The sequence below is a fragment of the Lethenteron reissneri genome, unplaced genomic scaffold (assembly GCF_015708825.2).
Source record: "Lethenteron reissneri isolate LAM-NWPU_2019-01 unplaced genomic scaffold, ASM1570882v1 scaffold_1373, whole genome shotgun sequence".
In the NCBI taxonomy this organism is placed as follows: Eukaryota; Metazoa; Chordata; class Hyperoartia; order Petromyzontiformes; family Petromyzontidae; genus Lethenteron; species Lethenteron reissneri.
In genome coordinates, this window is record NW_026891084.1 from 227,437 (window position 1) to 248,763 (window position 21,327).

Sequence of the window (21,327 nt, forward strand, 5' to 3'; positions counted from 1 at the left end):
AATAATAATTAATGAAATTTGGCCAAATGTGTAATTATCCGGAAATATGTTAATTATGTAATTACGCACATTTTAATTATGCCAATTCGAGAGGTAATCGTATTAATTATGCGAGTGGGTGTAATTATGATAACGCAAGTCGTTATGATAACCAGACCCCGGTTCACCCCGTTATCGCTTTAACATTTACTGAGTATGTATTAGTGTGTTTATTAAGGTCACCAAGTTCAAATCTCAACGCAGAAGCAGATCTTATGCATAGATTTCAGGAAAGAATCACACAACCACTTCTGTATTGATCAATTTATTACTAATTCAACCTTAACTATGATATAGTATGCGAACTCTCAATCCCGGAACGTCAATACGGCATCAATACAGTATCATCAACGATTGTCTGATTTCACTTTGACAACTGCACATGGATCCCGCATAACGCGATGGTTGTTAGTGAGAGAGAGAGTCGTTAAAACATGCAAATACTATGCTAAGAAAACCTTAACGTTAATGAATGATTATACTCAATATTGTTCACGCAGTACCGCACTCCTTATTGATCATACGCAACCCTTATCACGTTGTTAACACCTTGGGTCACGGGACAGTTGAATATTCTGTAGAGGATGCGAGTACGTGCGGCGATTATGACTGAAGGATACTTGAAAGATTATACGGCGAAAGAAAAAAAAAAACACAATCAAAACAGTTACTATTCTTAAAGGCACCAATCTCAACAGATACATCGGCAGGTTATCTGACAGCAGAACGGCTCGGAGTAAGGGCCTGCGACGGTGCTCCTTTTCCGAAGATCGTTATCTTATACCAAGTTTACTAATTGGGGACCAGATCACCTGATAAGGATCCGGTGGGCCACCACTCCCCACATGAGCGTGGCTCGGCGGAAGGAGGTGCCAAGAATCAGTTCGTATTGATGGATCTGTTGGGAATTTATGCGATTAAGAGTACAGCCCACTAAATATTAAAGATAAAAATTAAGAATACTCTTATACGACGGATGGCCACCACTCGGTCTCGTTGTGATGCTTTCCAGCCACGGATGGCTTATGGGTTCGAGTGTGTTTGAGTGGTAAGAGTTGTCTTGAATAGTCAGTGTTCGGAGTCGATTCTTTAGGTCAAACAGACGCCTGGTGGTCGTGTGGTGAGGGGGCGGTGCGCGTCATACGTATCCATCGCTCCCCTGTCGGATGGCTGTTGATACGCTGTCGCAGTTCGGAACCCGGTCGGTAGGTGGCGCCCACAACTCGCTCGTAGCGTGCAGCGCTGGATCGTCGCCAAGTCGCGACGCTCACCACCGGCGGCAGCGGAGATCTCCGGCGGCAGCAGAGATTGACGAGCTGAAGATGAGTCGAGCCGACCCGCTGGTCGCAGCTCGCTCCTGAGTCGACCCTCCCGGTCGAGCTCGCTCCTGGGTCGACCCGCTGGTCGCCCTCGCTCCTGAGTCGACTCTCTGGTCGCACTCCTGAGTGGACCCGCTCTGGTCGCACTCGTTCCTGAGTCGACCCTCCCGGTCGAGCTTCTGAGTGGACCCTCCCGTCGCACTGGTTTCCAATGTTCAGGATCCGTTCCTTTATGCTGAAAAATCCCCCTGGATCCCGCCCACAAGGCGGGGCTTCCGATTTTTGCTGTGTCAGGATCTGTCCGTGTAGGCAGGTGTGTCCATGTGTGTGTCCGTATGTCCTTGTGTGCATCACTGACGGTATATTCCGTTGTCAACTCCCTCCATAAAACCCACGAGCAAACAACCAGATGTTACAAATTGTCTCGAAGTCGTCTCTCTGTCTGGGTGCAATTTATCTCTTGTCTGGCCTTCTTCATGAACCCAAAACACAGACGTTACAAATCGTCTCATAGGCGTCTTTGTTCGTGTTGCACAACCTGGAGGGGGGCAACACTCTCTCCGACCCGGCGCACAAAGAAATGGTTAAAAGTTTTAAGTTAACATTTGTCCCTTACTATTTCACAGTTATGATTCTGTATGTAACCTAAGGTCTGTCGTTTCCCATCGTGGTTCCCGACCCAAGTGTAGGTGTTTCCCCGAGCGTACACACACTCCTATCCCGCGCTGCGGGGATACAAAGACGGCCGGGATCTCCCTTTCTCTCCGACCCTGGGTTTAACATCGTTTTTTTTTTTATGTATTTATATTCGACCTGGTGGTGATTCATCCCGTTATCCTGGCTTTTCCATAAGTTTTACTTTTGTCTTTCATGCATATACTTATTACTATTAATTTATTTCCGATATCTTAGGTTAAGGGGTAAGTTTCTTGATCCTAGGAATTCGTATTCCTTGGTGCCTGGATGGTTATATAAGCGGAATATAGTTTACGGTGAATAGCGTTAACATTGATGTTATGTGCGATATTATGTATTGTGATGTCTTTAACTTAACTTGTTTGTCAGGGCTTTACTGACACGAAGTTGCATTCCTAGCCCGCAGTCTTTGCCCCACCCTATCTCTGCTCGCCGTTGTTGTTGCCTGCCGTTAATTCAAGGCCTCATTAATTTCCGTCACCCCTGAGTAGGTGAGGGCGGTTGAACCTTGGAGTCAGTTCTGGTTTTTGTCTGCCTACTTCTTCTTGTGTCCCCTGACCCCGGGAGTTATTATTCTACTTTATGGCCTGTCGAAGCCCCACTCGCTGTTGCTGGGCTGGTGTTGTTCCCGGCTTTTTGCTTACGTTTGCAGTTCGCCGTGCTCTTGATTTCCTTCCCTCTTCAACCTTATATTGACTATTCGCTCCTGTCTGGGTGCGATTCAATTTTGACTTAGGAAGGTTCTGATTGTCATATGCTTCGGGTCGAATTGTATAGAAAGTATTGAAGTATGGAAATAACATTTCATATTGACTTAATGATGGTGATGGTTCAGTAGGCGTAACTTGTGACCTGGTTTAATTGGAGTGGGTGTGAATATCAATAACTTTAGCCTACTCTGTTGTTAAATTCCGACTTTAACGTTACTTTAATAGCAATACAGAATAATTGAGCTTTTTGTCTTAACTAGGCGAATGCGAACTTCTGGTGACCCCCGCAGCCGTGTTGTTCAGCTGGGTCTTGTGCCTTGAGAGATATACAACCCTCTTTTAAATCACCTCTCCCCCTGCCAACCTTCTGCTCTGGGAGTGTTTATTCTTGATTCCAGGTCCAAGGCCCCCTCACATCCAGACGCGCAGGGTTGTTTACATCAGCTCCCCCCCCTGTGCACGTGTTCTAACTAGCTCGGAATTCCTGAACACACAATCAGTGATGATTCCTGGCTTTCTGTGGTTGTGATTTAGACAAAGGCGCCTCTGTTTTCTTCCATTGCCTTTGAGTCGACACTGCCCTATTATTTGCCCATGTGCTGAGGTCATAGAATTCGTTTTGACTTCAGTAATATTAACATTCAGTATTGGATTAGCAAATGGGCAATGGTTCATTGATGTAGCTCGCAGCCTGGTCTCCAATTTGAGCGAGCGCGAGGATCGATAATTTAGCCTACTCTGTTGTTGAATTTCGAATTTTGACGTTACTTTAAAACCATGCAGGATGATTGGGCTTTTGCCTTAACTATGTCTGGCTGACACTCCCACTGTCTCTGCCGCCTGCACGGGTGACATGTGCCCGTTCATCAGGCCTTATCTTCCCTTGAAGCAACGTTGTAAATTCTGCCATCCTAGCCCTCCTCCGGTTCATTACTTAACAACACCTGGTGTTTTGCAGTTTGCTGCGCTTGGTGTGTTTCACTCATTAAAAAAAACAAGTAAAAAGATAATATATAAAAATCATCAAATATTATTAATCTCAATTATGGAAGAAGGGTTAGTATACAACAGTTGCTGCTCCGACAAGCCAACAGCTGCTACCCAAAGTTCATTTATTAGGTAGAGCCCTGTGAGCCATTCGGCTCTTGAATCGGGTGCAACCGCAACAAACAAAAAAACAAAAACATGAACAAAAAACATCTTAAAGCAGTGGTTCTTAACCTTTTTGGAGGTACCGAACCCCACCAGTTTCATATGCGCATTCACTGAACCCTTCTTAATTGGAAAAAATAACCTCCGCCGAACCCCTGAGACTGACTCACCGAACCTCTGAGGTTCGATCGAACCCAGGTTAAGAACCAATGCTTTAAATCGAAATAAAAATTTCATCTCGACGTTAAGTCCTGTTATTTGGTTGCTTCTTTTAATAACGCGTGGGATGGACCGGGTGTCGCCGTGCTGAGAACAGTGCGCGATGAAACCGACCACCTGAGTTTGATTCTCCGTCACAGTGTACACACACACAGTGTGTACACACACACAGTGTCTACAGTCTACACACACACAGTGTACACACACACAGTGAACGTACACACACAGTGTGTACACACACAGTGTACACACAGTCTACACACACACAGTGTACACACACAGTGTGTACACACACACAGTGTACACACAGTGTCTACAAACAGTCTACACACACACAGTGTGTACACACACAGTGTTTTGTCGGGGACACAAAGGCGGCCGGGCGTGCCTCGTTCCTATGGCGGGGCTAGTTGTGGTGCTCACTTTACGACGGCCGGAGGTGTTGATGATGGTGATGACGATGTGAGTTGAGTCGTCCCCCAACCAGGGATTGAACTGACACCCTTCTTCGTTCGATGGTTATTATTTGTTGACGGTAATTATTTTGATGTTGGGTTTAAAGTTACCTTTGCTGAATGCGCCTATTGACACTGGGCGTGTGTTGATTAAAAGCAGTGCAACATGTGTGGAGGATAGAACTAAATTGCCAATATAGAGTTTGACGTAAAATTTAGGGAGCAAAACCCCAGCACTCAACTTGATTTTCAGGTTACGGTTCAGAGGAAATTATTTGGTGGTTGCTGAAAACTTTACAGTTTCAAATATTCTGGAATGCGTCCGAAGAAGTATTCAAAAGGTCGACCGAACATGCAAACGGTAGTGAATGGAACCCAGTGTTAAAATAGCAACGTAATAAATATTTCCTGCAAACAATGAACAATTTTTCTTGGTTCTTTCGGTAAAGTCACGTAGAATGAAAATAATATTATTTCCATTCTGGTTCTTTCGGTAAAGTCACGTAGAATGGAAATACTATTATTTCCATTCTACGTGACGAATGGCGGTTGTTGTTGTCCGGCAAAACAACCCCCTACCTCCTCGTTCGTACCGGACAGCAACGCTGTGATGGGCAGTGCCGTGGGGGGAGGGCCAACTTAAATTCGCCATTCCCCTCATGGCCTTTGTGGGCTCTGGACAGGTGTGAGGAGCTGGTAATCTCTCCACCTTCAATTCATGACCACAAAGCGACCTGCAAAATATCTAATTCAGCTTGTCCCGGAGGAGCCGGGGGGACAGGCATCTATGACGTCTACTGGCCAAACCCCATTTGGCGGAGCCAGGAGACTGAATCCTTACCCTCGGGGCTCCTCCAGAAACAACAAAAAACCACTGCGGGTGGCCACGTGGAATGTTCAAACGCTCACTGCGGAGGAGAGGCTGCCACCCCTCTGTCGGGAGCTGGACCGGTACCGCCTGGATCTCTGTGGTATTCAGGAGGTCCGGTGGACCGGCTCAGGCTCCTGCCACCATGAGGGGTGGACAGTCCTCTACTCGGGGCATGAGACTGCCAAACAACAGGGAGTGGCTCTTCTGAACAAAACAAGGGGTTGCGGGAGCGTGGTGGTGAGGTGTGGGAAGCTGTAAGCCCCAGGCTACTGTGGGCTCGCCTTCCCATCAACCAGAGGCGAGGAATGGTGGTCGTGGTTACTTATGCCCCCACTGAAGACGAACATCCGTGGAGGGATGCAGGCAAGGCCGATGAGTCAGATGCCTTCTATGACCTGTCACAGGTGTTAGCTAAAGTGGCCCCTCGGGATAGAGTCATCTTGTTGGGCAACTTCAATGCCCGAGTTGGTCATGATACTGGCACTTGGCCTGCAGTGATTGCACCATAAACTCAACACTGCCCATAGACTCAACACTGCACTATAGACTCAACACTGCCCATATACTCAACACTGCCCATAGACTCAACACTGCCCATAGACTCAACACTGCACCATAGACTCAACACTGCCCATAGACTCAACACTGCCCATAGACTCAACACTGCACTATAGACTCAACACTGCCCATAGACTCAACACTGCCCATAGACTCAACACTGCCCATAGACTCAACACTGCACCATAGACTCAACACTGCCATAGACTCAACACTGCCCATAGACTCAACACTGCCCATAGACTCAACAGTGCCCATAGACTCAGCACTGCCCATAGACTCAACACTGCCCATAGACTCAACACTGCCCATAGACTCAACACTGCCCATAGACTCAACACTGCACCATAGACTCAACACTGTCCATAGACTCAACACGTGCCCATAGACTCAACACTGTTACCCATAGACTCAACACTGCACCATAGACTCAACACTGCACCATAGACTCAACACTGTTACCCATAGACTCTACACTGCCCATAGACTCAGCACTGCACCATAGACTCAACACTGTCCATAGACTCAACACGTGCCCATAGACTCAACACTGTTACCCATAGACTCTACACTGCCCATAGACTCAGCACTGCACCATAGACTCAACACTGTCCATAGACTCAACACGTGCCCATAGACTCAACACGTGCCCATAGACTCAGCACTGCCCATAGACTCAACACTGCACCATAGACTCAGCACTGCCCATAGACTCAACACTGCACCATAGACTCAGCACTCACCATAGACTCAACACTGCCCATAGACTCAACACTGCCCATAGACTCAACACTGCCCATAGACTCAACACTACCCATAGACTCAGCACTGCACCATAGACTCAACACTGCACCATAGACTCAACACTGCCCATAGACTCAACACTGCCCATAGACTCAACACTGCCCATAGACTCAACACCGCCCATAGACTCAACACTGCCCATAGACTCAGCACTCCCCATATACTCAACACTCCCCATAGACTCAGCACTGCACCATAGACTCAGCACTGCCCATAGACTCAACACTGCACCATAGACTCAACACTGCACCATAGACTCAACACTGCCCATAGACTCAACACTACACCATAAACTCAACACTGCACCATAGACTCAACACTGCCCATAGACTCAACACTGCACCATAGACTCAACACTGCACCATAGACTCAGCACTGCCCATAGACTCAACACTGCACCATAGACTCAACACTGCGCCATAGACTCAGCACTGCCCATAGACTCAACACTGCACCATAGACTCAACACTGCCCATAGACTCAACACTGCACCATAGACTCAACACCGCCCATAGACTCAACACTGCACCATAGACTCAACACTGCCCCCCCCCCTGCAGCCCCCCCCTACCCCTCCTCCTCACCCAGCAGTAGATAGAGTCTACCCTACACGATGTTGACTTTAGACGTGGTTATTGCGCAACGCATTCCATGATTGTGAAGCTTAAATCCGCACAGCTCAGCGGGAACCATCGACCATTCGCCAGAGTCGAGCCAGCCCTTGGCAAGGGGCGTGTTGAGTCAACAGAGCTGAGTCTACACGGAGCCCTGGACACAGACGCTGCTGCAGTCAAGCTGCTGGGTGCTGGCTGGGTTCTTGCTGGGCAACTGCTGCTCCACCATTGCTGTGGTGCTGGGACTGACACCTCCACAAGCAAGCCTCTCATCACCACCTCCTCCACCTCATCCTCCTGCTGTGTGGGTGAGTGAGCGAGCGAGTGGAGGGTGAGTGTGTGCGTGTAGGCCTCGGCAAGGTGGAGGTTAAAGGGAAAAGCAGCGATTCTAGATTTGAAGTTTTCGTGACTGCAAGCGTTCATACTCTTAGCGGGTTGTTTTTTCGGTAAAGTCACGTCGGTAAAAAAATAAAAAAATTATAATAAAATAAAAATACATCGACTTATTTTCACGTATTATTATTTTATTATTATTATTTAACCAACGTGCCTTTACCGAAAAAAACTTAAGCGTAAGAAAAACAATGAGCCTACTTTTACCCTTAACCCATACAAATAATCCGATTACATGGTAATTACTGGGGTACTACTACACATGCACAAGGTGTATAGCGGTACATGCTGTAGGTAGAGCGCTTTGTTCATATAGATACTTTCGATGATTCCAATTTTACACGTTGTTGTTGTTGTCGTTGTTGTTGTATCCTCAAATCTTGTAACTCAATTTTAACCCACTTCCCAATGTGGCATCGACTGCAAACTTGGTATACTTACGTCATACTGATGACAACACTATATTCTATCATTAAAACAAAAACAAAATTATATTTTAAAACATTCTTTTGGAAATGTTATGTTTCGGCTTGGGTCTAATTGTCCACGCTCAACTAACGTTGGCCGTAATTGGCCACGGTGAATGCATTTATGATACGTAGCTTGAGCGATTTTATTTACTACTACACACTAATATACACTACACTACACACTACACTATACACTACACTATACACTACACTATTACTATACACTACACTATACACTACACTATTACTATACACTACACTATTACTATACACTACACTATACACTACACTATTACTATACACTACGCTATACACAACACTATACACTACACTATTATTATACACTACACTATACACTACACTATTACTATACACTAATATAAACTACACTATACACTATTACTATACACTACACTATTACTATACACTACACTATACACTACACTATACACTACACTATTACTATACACTATACACTACACACTAAACTACACACTACACTATTACTATACACTACACTATACACTACACTATACACTACACACTAAACTACACACTACACTATTACTATACACTACGCTATACACTACACTATACACTACACTATGATACGTAGCTTTAGTGATTTCATTTCAATTTTACCACGATACGATACGTTCAATGCATGCTAAAAGTTAATTTTTATAGCAGATAGGATTGTTTCCTGAACAAACTTCATATTAATTTGCAGTTCATATAGGTAGGCTAAGAATTTACCTTGGTTTTTTTACTTTAAATGTTACTGTGCAATACAGTCTTGTAATTAATAAGTACACACAGGATATAGTCTATGCAGTACGCTACTGTAACTTGCTCTGTTTTGCTAGATTACCACCGTCCTGTAAGACTCCTGGCTAGGCTAGAGGCCATCTTCGACTTACGATATTTTCGACTTACGATGATAGGGTCGTTGTAACGCTTCTCCATCGTAAATAGAAGTGACATTCAGATCGACATCACATGCCACCCTCCATCTGCATTGCTCCTTCTGCTGCTGCTGCTGAGTTCAACAACTCGGCAGCATCAGCGTCACCGCCACGCAAAGTAGAGGAAAGGTAAAACCATCATTTAAATGTTTGTATAAATATATATTCAACTTAACTAATTCGTCATCTATATACAGATAACATGAAAACACGATCTTGTTTATCGATATACAGATACAGCTTAACTACGTGTTATCCATATACAGATAAAACTAAACTAGATTTAATCGGTATACAGATAATTGATATACTCTTAGGTTTTTTTCGGTAAAACTACGTAGGTAAGAAAAGTTATAAAATTATAATAAACGAAAAATAACTCAATTGTGATGTAATTTAGTTATTTTTCATTTATTATAATATTTTCCTATTTTTTTCCCACGTGACTTTACCGAAAAAACCTAAGAGTATGAATCCTTGCAGTTACGAAAGCTTCAAATCTCAAAGAAAATTGACGTATTTTAAAATCCTTTATATTAAGTTCACTTGCTTGCTTGCGCGCTTACGACCGTGCAAATCTTTCGGTCGTTTTTAACCCACTTCCCGTGATTCAATCGAGCTGACATTTTGCAAACAGACTCGTTGTGCGTGACAATTTATTTTAGTGAAAAAAAATTCCAAAATTTTCCACTTTTTAGGAAAAAAACAATTATCAACATGAATAAAACAGAGGGGACGAAAGGGGAAAAACATATATTTTTTTAATTGTGAGTTTATTTAAGAAGTCTGTACATAAGCCAGGTTTTCATCATGCTACATGTAGCCCCAGTGGCCTAATGGATAAGGCACTGGCCTCCTAAGCCAGGGATTGTGGGTTCGAGTCCCACCTGGGGTTGCTGAGAAAAAGCTGTTTATTTTGTAAAATCAAAAAGTCAAGTTAACGAATCTGATAATGAAAAGCCAAAATGGCGCTGTGCCTATAGAAGAGAGTTTTAAAACAGTGTTCAGTTATACTCTTTGGTTCTTTCGGTAAAGTTACGTCGGTATAGTGTCCATCATCAGGTGATGATGATGGATGCTTGTGTTGATGATAGACGCTTGTGTTGAGCCCGAAACGTCGTGATTTATTTTATTTTACACCTACGTGAATTTACCGAAAGAACCAAAGTGTATGGATTCCTGAAGTCACGAAAGCTTCTAATCAAGAGAGCTTTAAACATTCTAGATTTGAAGCTTTCGTGACTGCAAGGATTCATATTCTTAGGTTTTTTCGGTAAATTCACGTAGGTAAAACATTAAAATTAATAAAAGTAAAATTTTACTTTTTTTTACTTTTATTAATTTTAATGTTTTACCTACATGACTTTACCGAAAAAACCTAAGATTAAGAGTTTTAAACAGTGTACTTTGGTGACAATTATCAACATTGATAAAGCAGAGAATAAAAGGGGAAAATACATATCCATTTCTATTATTATTAAATCCTTTATATTAAGTTCACTTGCTTGCTTACTTGCTTGCGCGCTTACGACCGTGCAAATCTTTCGGTCGTTTTTTAACCCACTTCCCGTAATCCAAACGAGCTGACATTTTGCACACAGACTCGTTGTGCGTGACAATTTATTTTCGTAAAAAAATGTTTCCTAAATTTTCCACTTTTTAGGAAAAAAACAATTATCAACATGAATTAAACAGAGGGGACGAAAGGGGAAAAACATATTTTTTATTGTGAGTTTATTTAAGAAGTCTGTACATAAGCCAGGTTTTCATCATGCTACATGTAGCCCCAGTGGCCTAATGGATAAGGAACTGGCCTCCTAAGCCAGGGATTGTGGGTTCGAGTCCCACCTGGGGTAGCTGAGAAAAAGCTGTTCATTTTGTAAAATCAAAATGCCAAGTTAACGAATCTGATCATGAAAAGCCAAAATGGCGCTGTGCCTATAGAAGAGAGTTTTAAAACAGTGTTCACTTATACTCTTTGGTGCTTTCGGTAAAGTTATTTCGGTATAGTGTCCATCATCAGGTGATGATGATGGATGATAGACGCTTGTGTTGATAATAGATGCTTGTGTTGAGCCCGAAACGTCGTGATTTATTTTATTTTACACCTACGTGAATTTACCGAAAGAACCAAAGAGTATGGATTCCTGAAGTCACGAAAACTTCAAATCAAGAGAGTTTTAAACAGTGTACTTTGGTGACAATTATCAACATTGATAAAGCAGAGAATAAAAGGGGAAAATACATATCCATTTCTATTATTATTAAATCCTTTATATTAAGTTCACTTGCTTGCTTGCGCGCTTACGACCGTGCAAATCTTTCGGTCGTTTTTAAACCCACTTCCCGTGATTCAATCGAGCTGACATTTTGCACACAGACTCGTTGTGCGTGACAATTTATTTTCGTGAAAATTGTTTTCCAAAATTTTCCACTTTTTAGGAAAAAAATAATTTCACAAACACAATCATATATTTTTCCTAAACACAGAAAATTATTCAAGAAAACAACAAAAATGTACAATATAAACAATCATACAAAAACTGAAAACCTTATAATCCTTATATACGACTTTCCTTATATTTAATTTAAAATAGCAAAGTGATAAAAATGAATCTCTTACTCAAGAAAAACAGAAATGAATAATAAAATAAAACCGATGCCACGCATATAAGGATTTATAGTGAAAAACTTTGTTTTTACGGGTTAATTTTTTACAAGTGATTTGTCCACCTTTCCTTCACTTATCGTGCTTTTGTACTGAATGTTCTCATGTCCTGACCCCGTGACCGGCGTTTGTGTAAAAGAACTTGATAGCGCATCGGAATGAAGACCTTCATCTGTATTTCTAAAACACCTCAATGCTTCTAGATTTGAAGCTTTCGTGACTGCAACGATTCATACTCTTAGGTTTTTTCGGTAAAGTCAGGGTAAAATAAAAAATAAATATTAAATAATAAAATGATGGGAACAATTATAGAAATTAAATAATATAAAATAATATAATAATAATTTTATTTCTATAATTTCTATCATTTTATAATTTATTTATTACTATTTATTTTCCCCTACATGACTGAAATTCGCTGCCTGGATGGCTTTTAGTAGACAAACAACACGTCACAGATGTTCCATTGTAAGACCCCCAAATCTCCCTCCCATCCTTCCCCCTCCTGCCGCCCCTCCCTCTCCTACTCCCTCCCCCCTCCTTCTTGCTCCCCCCCCTTCCTCCCCTCCTAGCCAAGTGAAGGGAGCCCCCCCCCCCCCCGTCCGACCACCCTCCCTGCCCCCACCCCGATGGCGGCTTCTTTCTCCACCACCACCACCACCACAGCCGCCGGCGGCTTCGTGGCGTTGCTGGTGTCTTTGCTGCTTGGCGCTCTTTGTGACCCCCCCCTCGTCCTGCCCCTTGACCGTGAGTAGCCCCCCCCCCCCTCTACAGCACATAAGGTGCGCCTTTGGCGTCATCTGGTCCAACCCATGTGAGACTAGGCTCTAAGGAAAGCTGTCTCGGGTGTGGACCAATCAACTTCAAGGACCATGTGAGACTAGGCTCTAAGGAAAGCTGTCTCGGGTGTGGACCAATCAACTTCAAGGACAGTGCACATCATCAGTTATGTTTTTTGTTTGCATTACGATCGCAGGTATTGTGGTCAATGCAAACATGACTCCTTGTAAAAAAAGGGTGTCAGTTTTGTTGCCATATAAAAGGGTAAAAAAACAATGATCATATTTTTACTGGCAAATGAGGTTCCAATGGTGTAAATGCTTACCCCGAGCTCTCATACTCTGATGGTGCATTGTCTTTGAGTTGTGCGCCTTTTGGCGTCATCTGGTCCAACCCATGTGAGACTAGGCTCTAAGGAAAGCTGTCTCGGGTGTGGACCAATCAACTTCAAGGACAGTGCATACATTATCAGAGTTATGTTTTTGTTTGCATTATGGCTGCAGGTATTGTGGTCTATGCAAACATGACTCCTTGTAAAAAGGTGTCAGTTTTGTTGCCAGATAGAAGGGTAAAAAAAACAATTATAACACCTAAGGTCTTCGCTCATTTACCAGCTTCACATTCCCTGTTGCCGTACAAATACTGGAGGAAGGGCCTTTGCTATTGATGCCCCCAGGGTCTGGAATGCTGTTGCCAATAAACTGCAACATGAGTCACTACCCGTGAGCTAACCCGTTGATCTCTCGCAGTCACTCAGCCCCCGTCCATCACGCGGCAATCGCGGGAGGACTACGTCGTGGACTCACGGGACAACATCGTGCTGCAGTGTGAAGCACACGGCAACCCAGCGCCCACGTACGCTGCACACACCTCCCGCCATCCCTCCCTCCCTCCATCTCCCCTTCTTCCCGACTTCCATCCCTCCCTCCCGACTTACACCCCCCTCCCCACCTCCCTCCCTCCATCCCTAATTCACTCTCTCACTCCCTCCCCCCTCCCTTCCCTCCCCCCTCCCTTCCCTCCCCTCCCTCCATCCCATCCCCACCCCCCTCCCCCCTCCCTTTTTTCCCCTCCCTCCCTCCCATCCCCACCACCTCCCCCCTCCCCCCCCCTCCCTCCCTCCCCTCTCGTGCTGCAGGTTCTTGTGGAGCAAAGATGGCGTCAGCTTTGACCCCGACAGTGACCTCCACGTGCGGCGCCCAGGCGACACTTCGGGGTCCTTCACCGTCGACTTGGCGGCCGCGGCGGCGGCGGAGGGCGGCGGTGACGGTGACAGTGACGGTGACGCGGTGGAGGTCTACCAGGGGGTCTACCGCTGCTCGGCGCGTAACCGGGCTGGCACGGCGCTCAGTGCCAACATCACCGTGAGGCTGGCGCGTGAGTGGGGGGGGGGGGCACGCTCGCACCGTCAACCACCACTCACACACACAGGGCGCTAACCGCTGCACCACCACTCCCCACTCACACACACAGGGCGCTAACCGCTGCACCACCACTCCCCACTCACACACACACAGTGTGCTAACCGCTGCAACACCGCTCCCCACACACACACACAGTGTGCTAACCGCTGCACCACCGCTCCCCACACACACACACAGGGCGCTAACCGCTGCAACACCACTCCCACTGCAACACACAGAGGGCGCTAACCGCTGCACCACCACTCCCCACTCACACACACAGGGCGCTAACCGCTGCACCACCACTCCCCACTCACACACACAGGGCGCTAACCGCTGCACCACCGCTCCCCACACACACACACACACAGTGTCCTAACCGCTGCACCACCGCTCCCCACACACAAAGTTGCTGAACCCGTCCTGGGCCCTCCCCTAGGTCGACTCAGCCTCAAACGAGTACCTAATGCGACGTGTAAACACGTTACCATTGCGGTGTGCGGTGCCTGACCACCAACCCATGCTACTTGCTGGCAGCACTTGCCCCGACGGTCTGTGCAGGCTACACGGGAGGTCTTTGTCTGTACCCTGCAGGCGCCCCACGGTGGCCGCGTGAGCAGCTGGCGCCCGTCATGGCCGCCGTGGGCTCCCCGGCCGTTCTGCACTGCCGCCCTCCTCCCCACGGCTTCCCTCCTCCCACCGTCTTCTGGCTGGACAGCTGTGAGTACCACGCTGGCTATGAGATGTCACAGCTGTGAGTACCACGCTGGCTATGAGATGTGGCAGCTGTGAGTACCACGCTGCCTATGAGATGTGGCAGCTGTGAGTACCACGCTGGCTATGAGATGTTACAGCTGTGAGTACCACGCTGGCTATGAGACGTGACAGCTGTGAGTACCACGCTGCCTATGAGATGTGGCAGCTGTGAGTACCACGCTGGCTATGAGATGTCACAGCTGTGAGTACCACGCTGGCTATGAGACGTGGCAGCTGTGAGTACCACGCTGGCTATGAGATGTTACAGCTGTGAGTACCACGCTGGCTGTGAGATGTCACAGCTGTGAGTACCACGCTGGCTATGAGATGTTGCAGCTGTGAGTACCACGCTGGCTGTGAGATGTTACAGCTGTGAGTACCACGCTGGCTATGAGATGTTGCAGCTGTGAGTACCGCGCTGGCTATGAGATGTGGCAGCTGTGAGTACCACGCTGGCTATGAGATGTTACAGCTGTGAGTACCGCGCTGGCTATGAGATGTTACAGCTGTGAGTACCACGCTGGCTATGAGATGTTACAGCTGTGAGTACCGCGCTGGCTATGAGATGTTACAGCTGTGAGTACCACGCTGGCTATGAGATGTTGCAGCTGTGAGTACCGCGCTGGCTATGAGATGTTGACTACCTCGCCTGGCACGCAGGAGGTCTTGGGTTCGATCCCGACCCTGACGACGCCTGCTGCTGTATATTTGGAGTTTGCGTGTCTCTCTCATCATCATCACGGTGGCTATGAGATGTGGACTACCTCGCCTGGTGTACAGGAGGTCGTGGGTTCGATCCCGACCCTGACGCCTGCTGCTGTATATTTGTAGTTTGCGTGTCTCTCTCTCTCTCCCATCGCGTTGTTTGCATCGTTGGTTGTTGTAACTCGCTGACCCCATGCCCACACTGGACATCCGCGTTCTTCAGCTTCCGCGCGGCCGCTGATGTGGATGCAGAGCGACGGCCACAATGTCACATTCGGGTGGTCGTGCCAGACGACCCCACCCTGAGTAGCGGAGCGGTGAATCGTCCCGTGATGTCCCTTAGGCCCTTCCCCTGACCCCCCCCTCAGGCCCCTCCTCTGATCCCCCCTTCCTTAGGCCCCTCCCCTCTCCGTACCCGGCAGTAGGTCTCCACCAATCAAAGAGCTGTTTGTATTATATATTTATTTATGCACGACAGACAGACAGACAGGTATATAATCCCTGGTGGGCAGTGTGGAACATTTCGATTTAAAGCTTTCGTGACTGCAGGTACAGTGATACCTCGGTTCACGAACTTAATTCGTGAACTGACTGGTCGCGAACCGAATTGGTCGTGAAACGAGGCACATTTTCCCATAGGGTTCAATGTAAATCCGGTTAATCCGTTCTGACCTTTTTTTTTTGGTTTTTGAAGCACAAAAATATTAAACAAATTACAATACACATTAGTACTGTGCAGTATAGTAATGCATAAAGAGAGAACACTAACCTTGCTTGAGATGACTTCAGTAAGCACTCAAACGGGTGAACTGTACAATACAGTAAGTACAGTATTGTACAGTACAGTAGTACAGTACAGTACTGTATGTGCTAAAAAGCACACCAAAAAGCAAAAAGTCACTGAAAGTGTCTTCGCAGTACTCAAAGTACTTCTTTCTGTGTCTCTTCTTCTCTCCACGATCTTCCTACAGGAAGTCACGACCACGTGACAGCCTGGAAATAGCATTAAAATGGCCGCGGCTCCTGTTCGTGAACCGAAGCGGAGTTCGTGAACCAGAGCACATTTTTATTAACTTTTCTGTTCGTGAACGGAGTTGTTCGTGAACAGAAGCGTTCGTGAACCGAGGTATCACTGTATTCATCTTCTTGGTTCTTTCGGTAAAGTCACGTAGAAGGGAAGTAATAAAATAATAAAAAGAAAACATATGTTTTATTTTTATTATTTTATTACTTCCCTTCTAAGTCACTTTACCGAAAGAACCACGAAGAGTGTGGAACATTGTTCCTACCTGTATAACGATTCTGATCTCCTCAATCCCTCCCCCCGCCGCCCCTCCGACTGCCCACCGCCCTCCACCCCGGGGTGGTGCCACCACCACCGCCACCGCCGCCACCACCACCACCGCCACCACCACCACCACCGCCACCACCGCCACCGCCACCGCCGCCACCACCGTCACCACCACCGCCACCACCACCACCACCACCGCCGCCACCACCGCCACCACCGCCACCACCACCACCGCCGCAGCCGTGGAGAAAGTGCCGCTGGATGGGCGAGTAACGCAGGGTCCGGAGGGTGACCTGCATTTCGCCAACGTGCTCCCCGGCGACGAGGGTGACTACGTGTGCCACGCTCGCTACCCGCACACGGGGGGCACCATCCGCCACAAGCAGCCGCTACGGCTGGTCGTCACACGCGGTGAGTGGCGGCAGCGGTGGCAAACGCCGGGAAGTGCGTGCGTGGACGTGTGCGTGTGTGTGTACGTGTGTGTGTGTGTACGTGTGTGTCTACGCGTGTGTGTGTGCGTGGACGTGTGTGTGTGTGGACGTGTTTGTGGTGTCGTGTACGTGTGTACGTGTGTGTGCATGGACGTGTGTGCGTGTGTGTGTACGTGTGTGTGTGGACGTGTGTGTGTGTGTACGTGTGTGTGCGTGGCCGTGTGTGTGTGTGTACGTGTGTGCGTGTGTGTGTACGTGTGTGTGTGTGCGTGTGTGTGTACGTGTGTGTGTGTGTGGACGTGTGTGTGTGTGTGTACGTGTGTGTGTGCGTGTGTGTGTATGTGTGTGTGTGCGTGTACGTGTGTGTGTGCGTGTGTGTGTATGTGTGTGTGTGCGTGGACGTGTGTGTGTGTGTACGTGTGTGTGTGTGCGTGGACATGTGTGGACGTGTGTAGACGTGTGTGTGTGTGTACGTGTGTGTGTACGCGTGTGTGTGTGCGTGGACGTGTGCGTGCGTGTGTGTGTGCGTGGACGTGTGCGTGTGTGTGTACGTGTGTGTGTGTACGTGTGTGTGTATGTGTGTACGTGTGTGTGTGTACGTGTGTGTGTGTACGTGTGTGTGTGTACGTGTGTGTGTGTACGTGTGTGTGTGTACGTGTGTGTGTACGTGTGTGTGTGTGCGTGTGTGGACGTGTGTGTGTGTGTGTGCACGTGTGTGTGTGTACGTGTGTGTGTGTACGTGTGTGTGTGTGCGTGTGTGTGTACGTGTGTGTGTACGTGTGTGTGTGTACGTGTGTGTGTACGTGTGTGTGTGTGTACGTGTGTGTGTGTGCGTACGTGTGTGCGTGTGTGTGTGTGTGAGTGGCTGGCTGAGGTGCCATCTGTTGAGGAAGTACTTAAGGCGATCCGGAGTCTGAGACCAGGAAAGGCACCGGGCAGAGATGATCTCCCGAGCGAAATGCTGAGGGAGGGTGGCGTTTGTGCACATACTGCCCTATATGACATCATAACAACAGTCTGGACCGCTGGACGGGTACCGCAGGATTGGAAGGATGCCCTGGTGGTCCCCCTCTTTAAGAAGGGGGACCGCACAGACTGTAACAACTACAGGGGCATCTCACTCCTCAGTGTGCCGGGAAAGGTCCTGGCAAGGATTATTCAACATCGCCTTGCTAGGCACGCTGAGGAGAGGCTTGCGGAACCCCAATGCGGTTTCAGGAAAGGGCGGTCCTGCACAGATGCCATATTTTCTGTCTGTCTGCTATAGCAGAGGTGTAGGCAATTCCAACAAGACCTGCATCTCTGCTTTATTGACCTGGTCAAGGTTTATGATACCATCAATAGGCCTGGGCTCTGGGGTGTTCTTCGTGCTTTCGGAGTCCCTGACCCTCTGCTCATGATCATTAAGGACCTTCATGATGGTGAGCGGGCCCGGGTAAAACTACGTGGCCGGGAGTCGGAGCCTTTACCTGTACACCTTGGGGTGCGACAGGGATGTCCTTTGGCTCCCACATTATTTAACATCTATTTCGACTACGTAGTTCGTGAAGCCTTCAATAGCTGTACCGGAGAAATTTCCATTTGGTACAGATATAATGGGAGGCTGTTCGACGCCCGGGTGCGATCAAGGGATGGCTCCCTATTGGTCAACCACGTTATGTATGCTGATGATTTGGTAATAGCTGCTCATTCAGAAGAGGAGTTGGAGATGCTGCTGCTGAGACTGGAGCGTGCCACTAAGAGGTGGGGCCTTACCATCAGCCCCCCCAAAACTAAGCACCTGCCTGGGTATTTTGTACCATCGGACACTCCACCCCCACAACTCCCAATCGGTGATGGGGAAGTTGTGGAGAGAGTGGAGAGTTTCCCATACCTGGGCAGTGTGCTTATGACCGGCTCCAGTTTAACAGCAGAGGTCTCACTCCGAATCAGTCGAGCGGAAATATCTTTTCATTGGTTGTGTAACGATGTGTGGAAGCTACCTGGTCTGTCGCTCCGCACGAAGCTTCAGGTCTTCTCGGCCACGGTCATTCCCTCCCTGCTCTACGCTTGCGAAACGTGGACCCCCCTAATGGAGCATCTTCGCCGGTTGGAAACATTTAGGCTGGCCTGCCTACGATCCATCCTGGGTTTAACCAGGCTGGATTGTGTGAGGAGCTCACAAATCCTTGAAAGATCTGGGCAAAGTCCCATCGGTGAGCTCCTCCGGTAGGCAAGGCTGCGTTGGCTGGGTCATGTAGCCCGCATGCCCAGCCACCGCATGCCTAAACAGCTTTTGTTCGGCCGGATCGAGGGGGCTAAACGGGCGCGGCACGGGCTGGAGAAGAGATGGAGTGATGTGGTTCGGGAGGACTTGGAGCTGAGTGGACTTGCCGATGACTGGTACCAGCGGTGTCAAGATCGGCCTCAGTGGAGGAGGCTCGTGAAGGACGCTACTGGGCAGTTGGAGGCAGTCGCCCTCCAACAACAGTGGAGGGCGGAGGAGCGACGCTCACAACAACGAACAGAGCGCCGGGTGGCTAAAGCACAGCAAGTTGGCACAGTAGGGGGCACAGGTGGTGCATCAGCCAGTCATCTCGGTCAACTCGGTCAGTCGACCCGTGGCACCTGCTGGGTCTGCCCCGTGACCTCCTTGCCAGCGGGCGTTCGACACTTCACGTGGCCTCAAGGTGCACTTGGCCTGGCACAAGCGTCGTGGTGACGTCACCGCCACTTAGTGGCGAATGGCGGTTGTTGTTGTGTGCGTGTACGTGTGTGTGTGGACGTGTGTGTGTGTACGTGTGTGTGTGTGTGTACGTCTGTGTGTGTACGTGTGTGCGTGTGTGTATGTGTGTGTGTGTACGTGTGTGTGTGTGTGTACGTGTGTGTACGTGTGTGTGTGTACGTGTGCGTGTGTACGTGTGTGTGTGTGTGCGTGTACGTGTGTGTGTGTACGTGTGTGTGCGTACGTGTGTGCGTGTGTGTACGTGTGTGTGTGTACGTGTGTGTGTGTACGTGTGTGTGTACGTGTGCGTGTGTGTGCGTGGACGTGTGTGTGTGTGTACGTGTGTGTGTGCGTGTGTGTACGTGTGTGTACGTGTGTGCGTACGTATGCGCGTGTTCACATAACCGTCACCGGTGTTGCCCTACGGCGGGAATCAAACTCGGCTCGTGGCCAGCTTTTGTAGCGCAGTGTAGACGCTAACCACTGTGCCACCGCTCCCCGCGCACCCCACGTGGATGATGCACACGCAGAGCGTCCGTCAAAAAGCCGGCCGGTGTTCGTGGAGCCCGCGGGGGAGACGAGCAGCAAGGTGGTGCTCACCGGGGAGACGCTGCTGTTGACGTGCATCACACGAGGCCTGTACGTACACACACGCACGCACACGCACAAGACAAAGATCCCCCGTGTAGCCTTAACAGACTGTAAGGGCAAGTGCTGTTAGCGAGCACCTATGAAGGCCGGAACGGCACACGAGGGGGTGGGTGGCCAGCAACCACGCCCGACTGCCTTTGTCTCCCCAGTGGCGATGTTTACACACCGCACCAGGTACTCATTTAAGGCTGAGTCGACCTAGGGGAGGCCCGGGACCGGTTCAAATAATCGTCACTGTTGGTGTTGGCCGTGAGCGGGAATCGAACTCGTGTCGCCGGGTTCGTAGCGCAGCGCGCTAACCACTACACTACCGCTCCCCACACACACGCACGCACACATCTACACACACACAAGTGCAACACAACAACAACCGCCATTCGCCACTAAGTGGCGTTGACGTCACTTGCGCCAGGCCATGTGCGCCTTGAGGCTACCACGTGAAGTGTCGAACGCCCGCTGGCAGGAGGTCACGGGGCAGACCCAGCAGGTGCCACGGGTCAACTGACACACACACACGTGCACACACACGCGCGTGCGCGTGTGCGTGTGCGTTCCCTGTGTGTGTGTGCGTAGCCCCACGCCGGAGGTGAGCTGGAGCAAGTGGGGTGGGGTGTTGCTGTCGTCGGATGAGGAAGCCGCCCCCCTCGCCGCACCCCCCGGCACGGCTCCGGCA

At 48.4% G+C, this 21,327-nt stretch overlaps 1 protein-coding gene and 2 non-coding genes across 3 annotated transcripts in view; all 3 read left to right on the forward strand.

The window, feature by feature from the left end:
* Positions 1 to 21,327, forward strand: part of LOC133362109 (hemicentin-1-like) — an 85,630-nt gene that overhangs the window by 58,506 nt on the left and 5,797 nt on the right. Inside the window, exons 9-14 of the mRNA XM_061581070.1 lie at positions 13,463 to 13,568; positions 13,852 to 14,090; positions 14,711 to 14,836; positions 17,109 to 17,279; positions 20,534 to 20,642; positions 21,228 to 21,291. Of these exons, the coding sequence (XP_061437054.1) occupies positions 13,463 to 13,568; positions 13,852 to 14,090; positions 14,711 to 14,836; positions 17,109 to 17,279; positions 20,534 to 20,642; positions 21,228 to 21,291 (815 nt within the window). The remainder of the gene's footprint in view (positions 1 to 13,462; positions 13,569 to 13,851; positions 14,091 to 14,710; positions 14,837 to 17,108; positions 17,280 to 20,533; positions 20,643 to 21,227; positions 21,292 to 21,327) is intronic.
* Positions 10,088 to 10,160, forward strand: TRNAR-CCU (transfer RNA arginine (anticodon CCU)). Its single transcript has one exon. It is a non-coding gene; the product is annotated as a tRNA-Arg (tRNA).
* Positions 11,049 to 11,121, forward strand: TRNAR-CCU (transfer RNA arginine (anticodon CCU)). Its single transcript has one exon. It is a non-coding gene; the product is annotated as a tRNA-Arg (tRNA).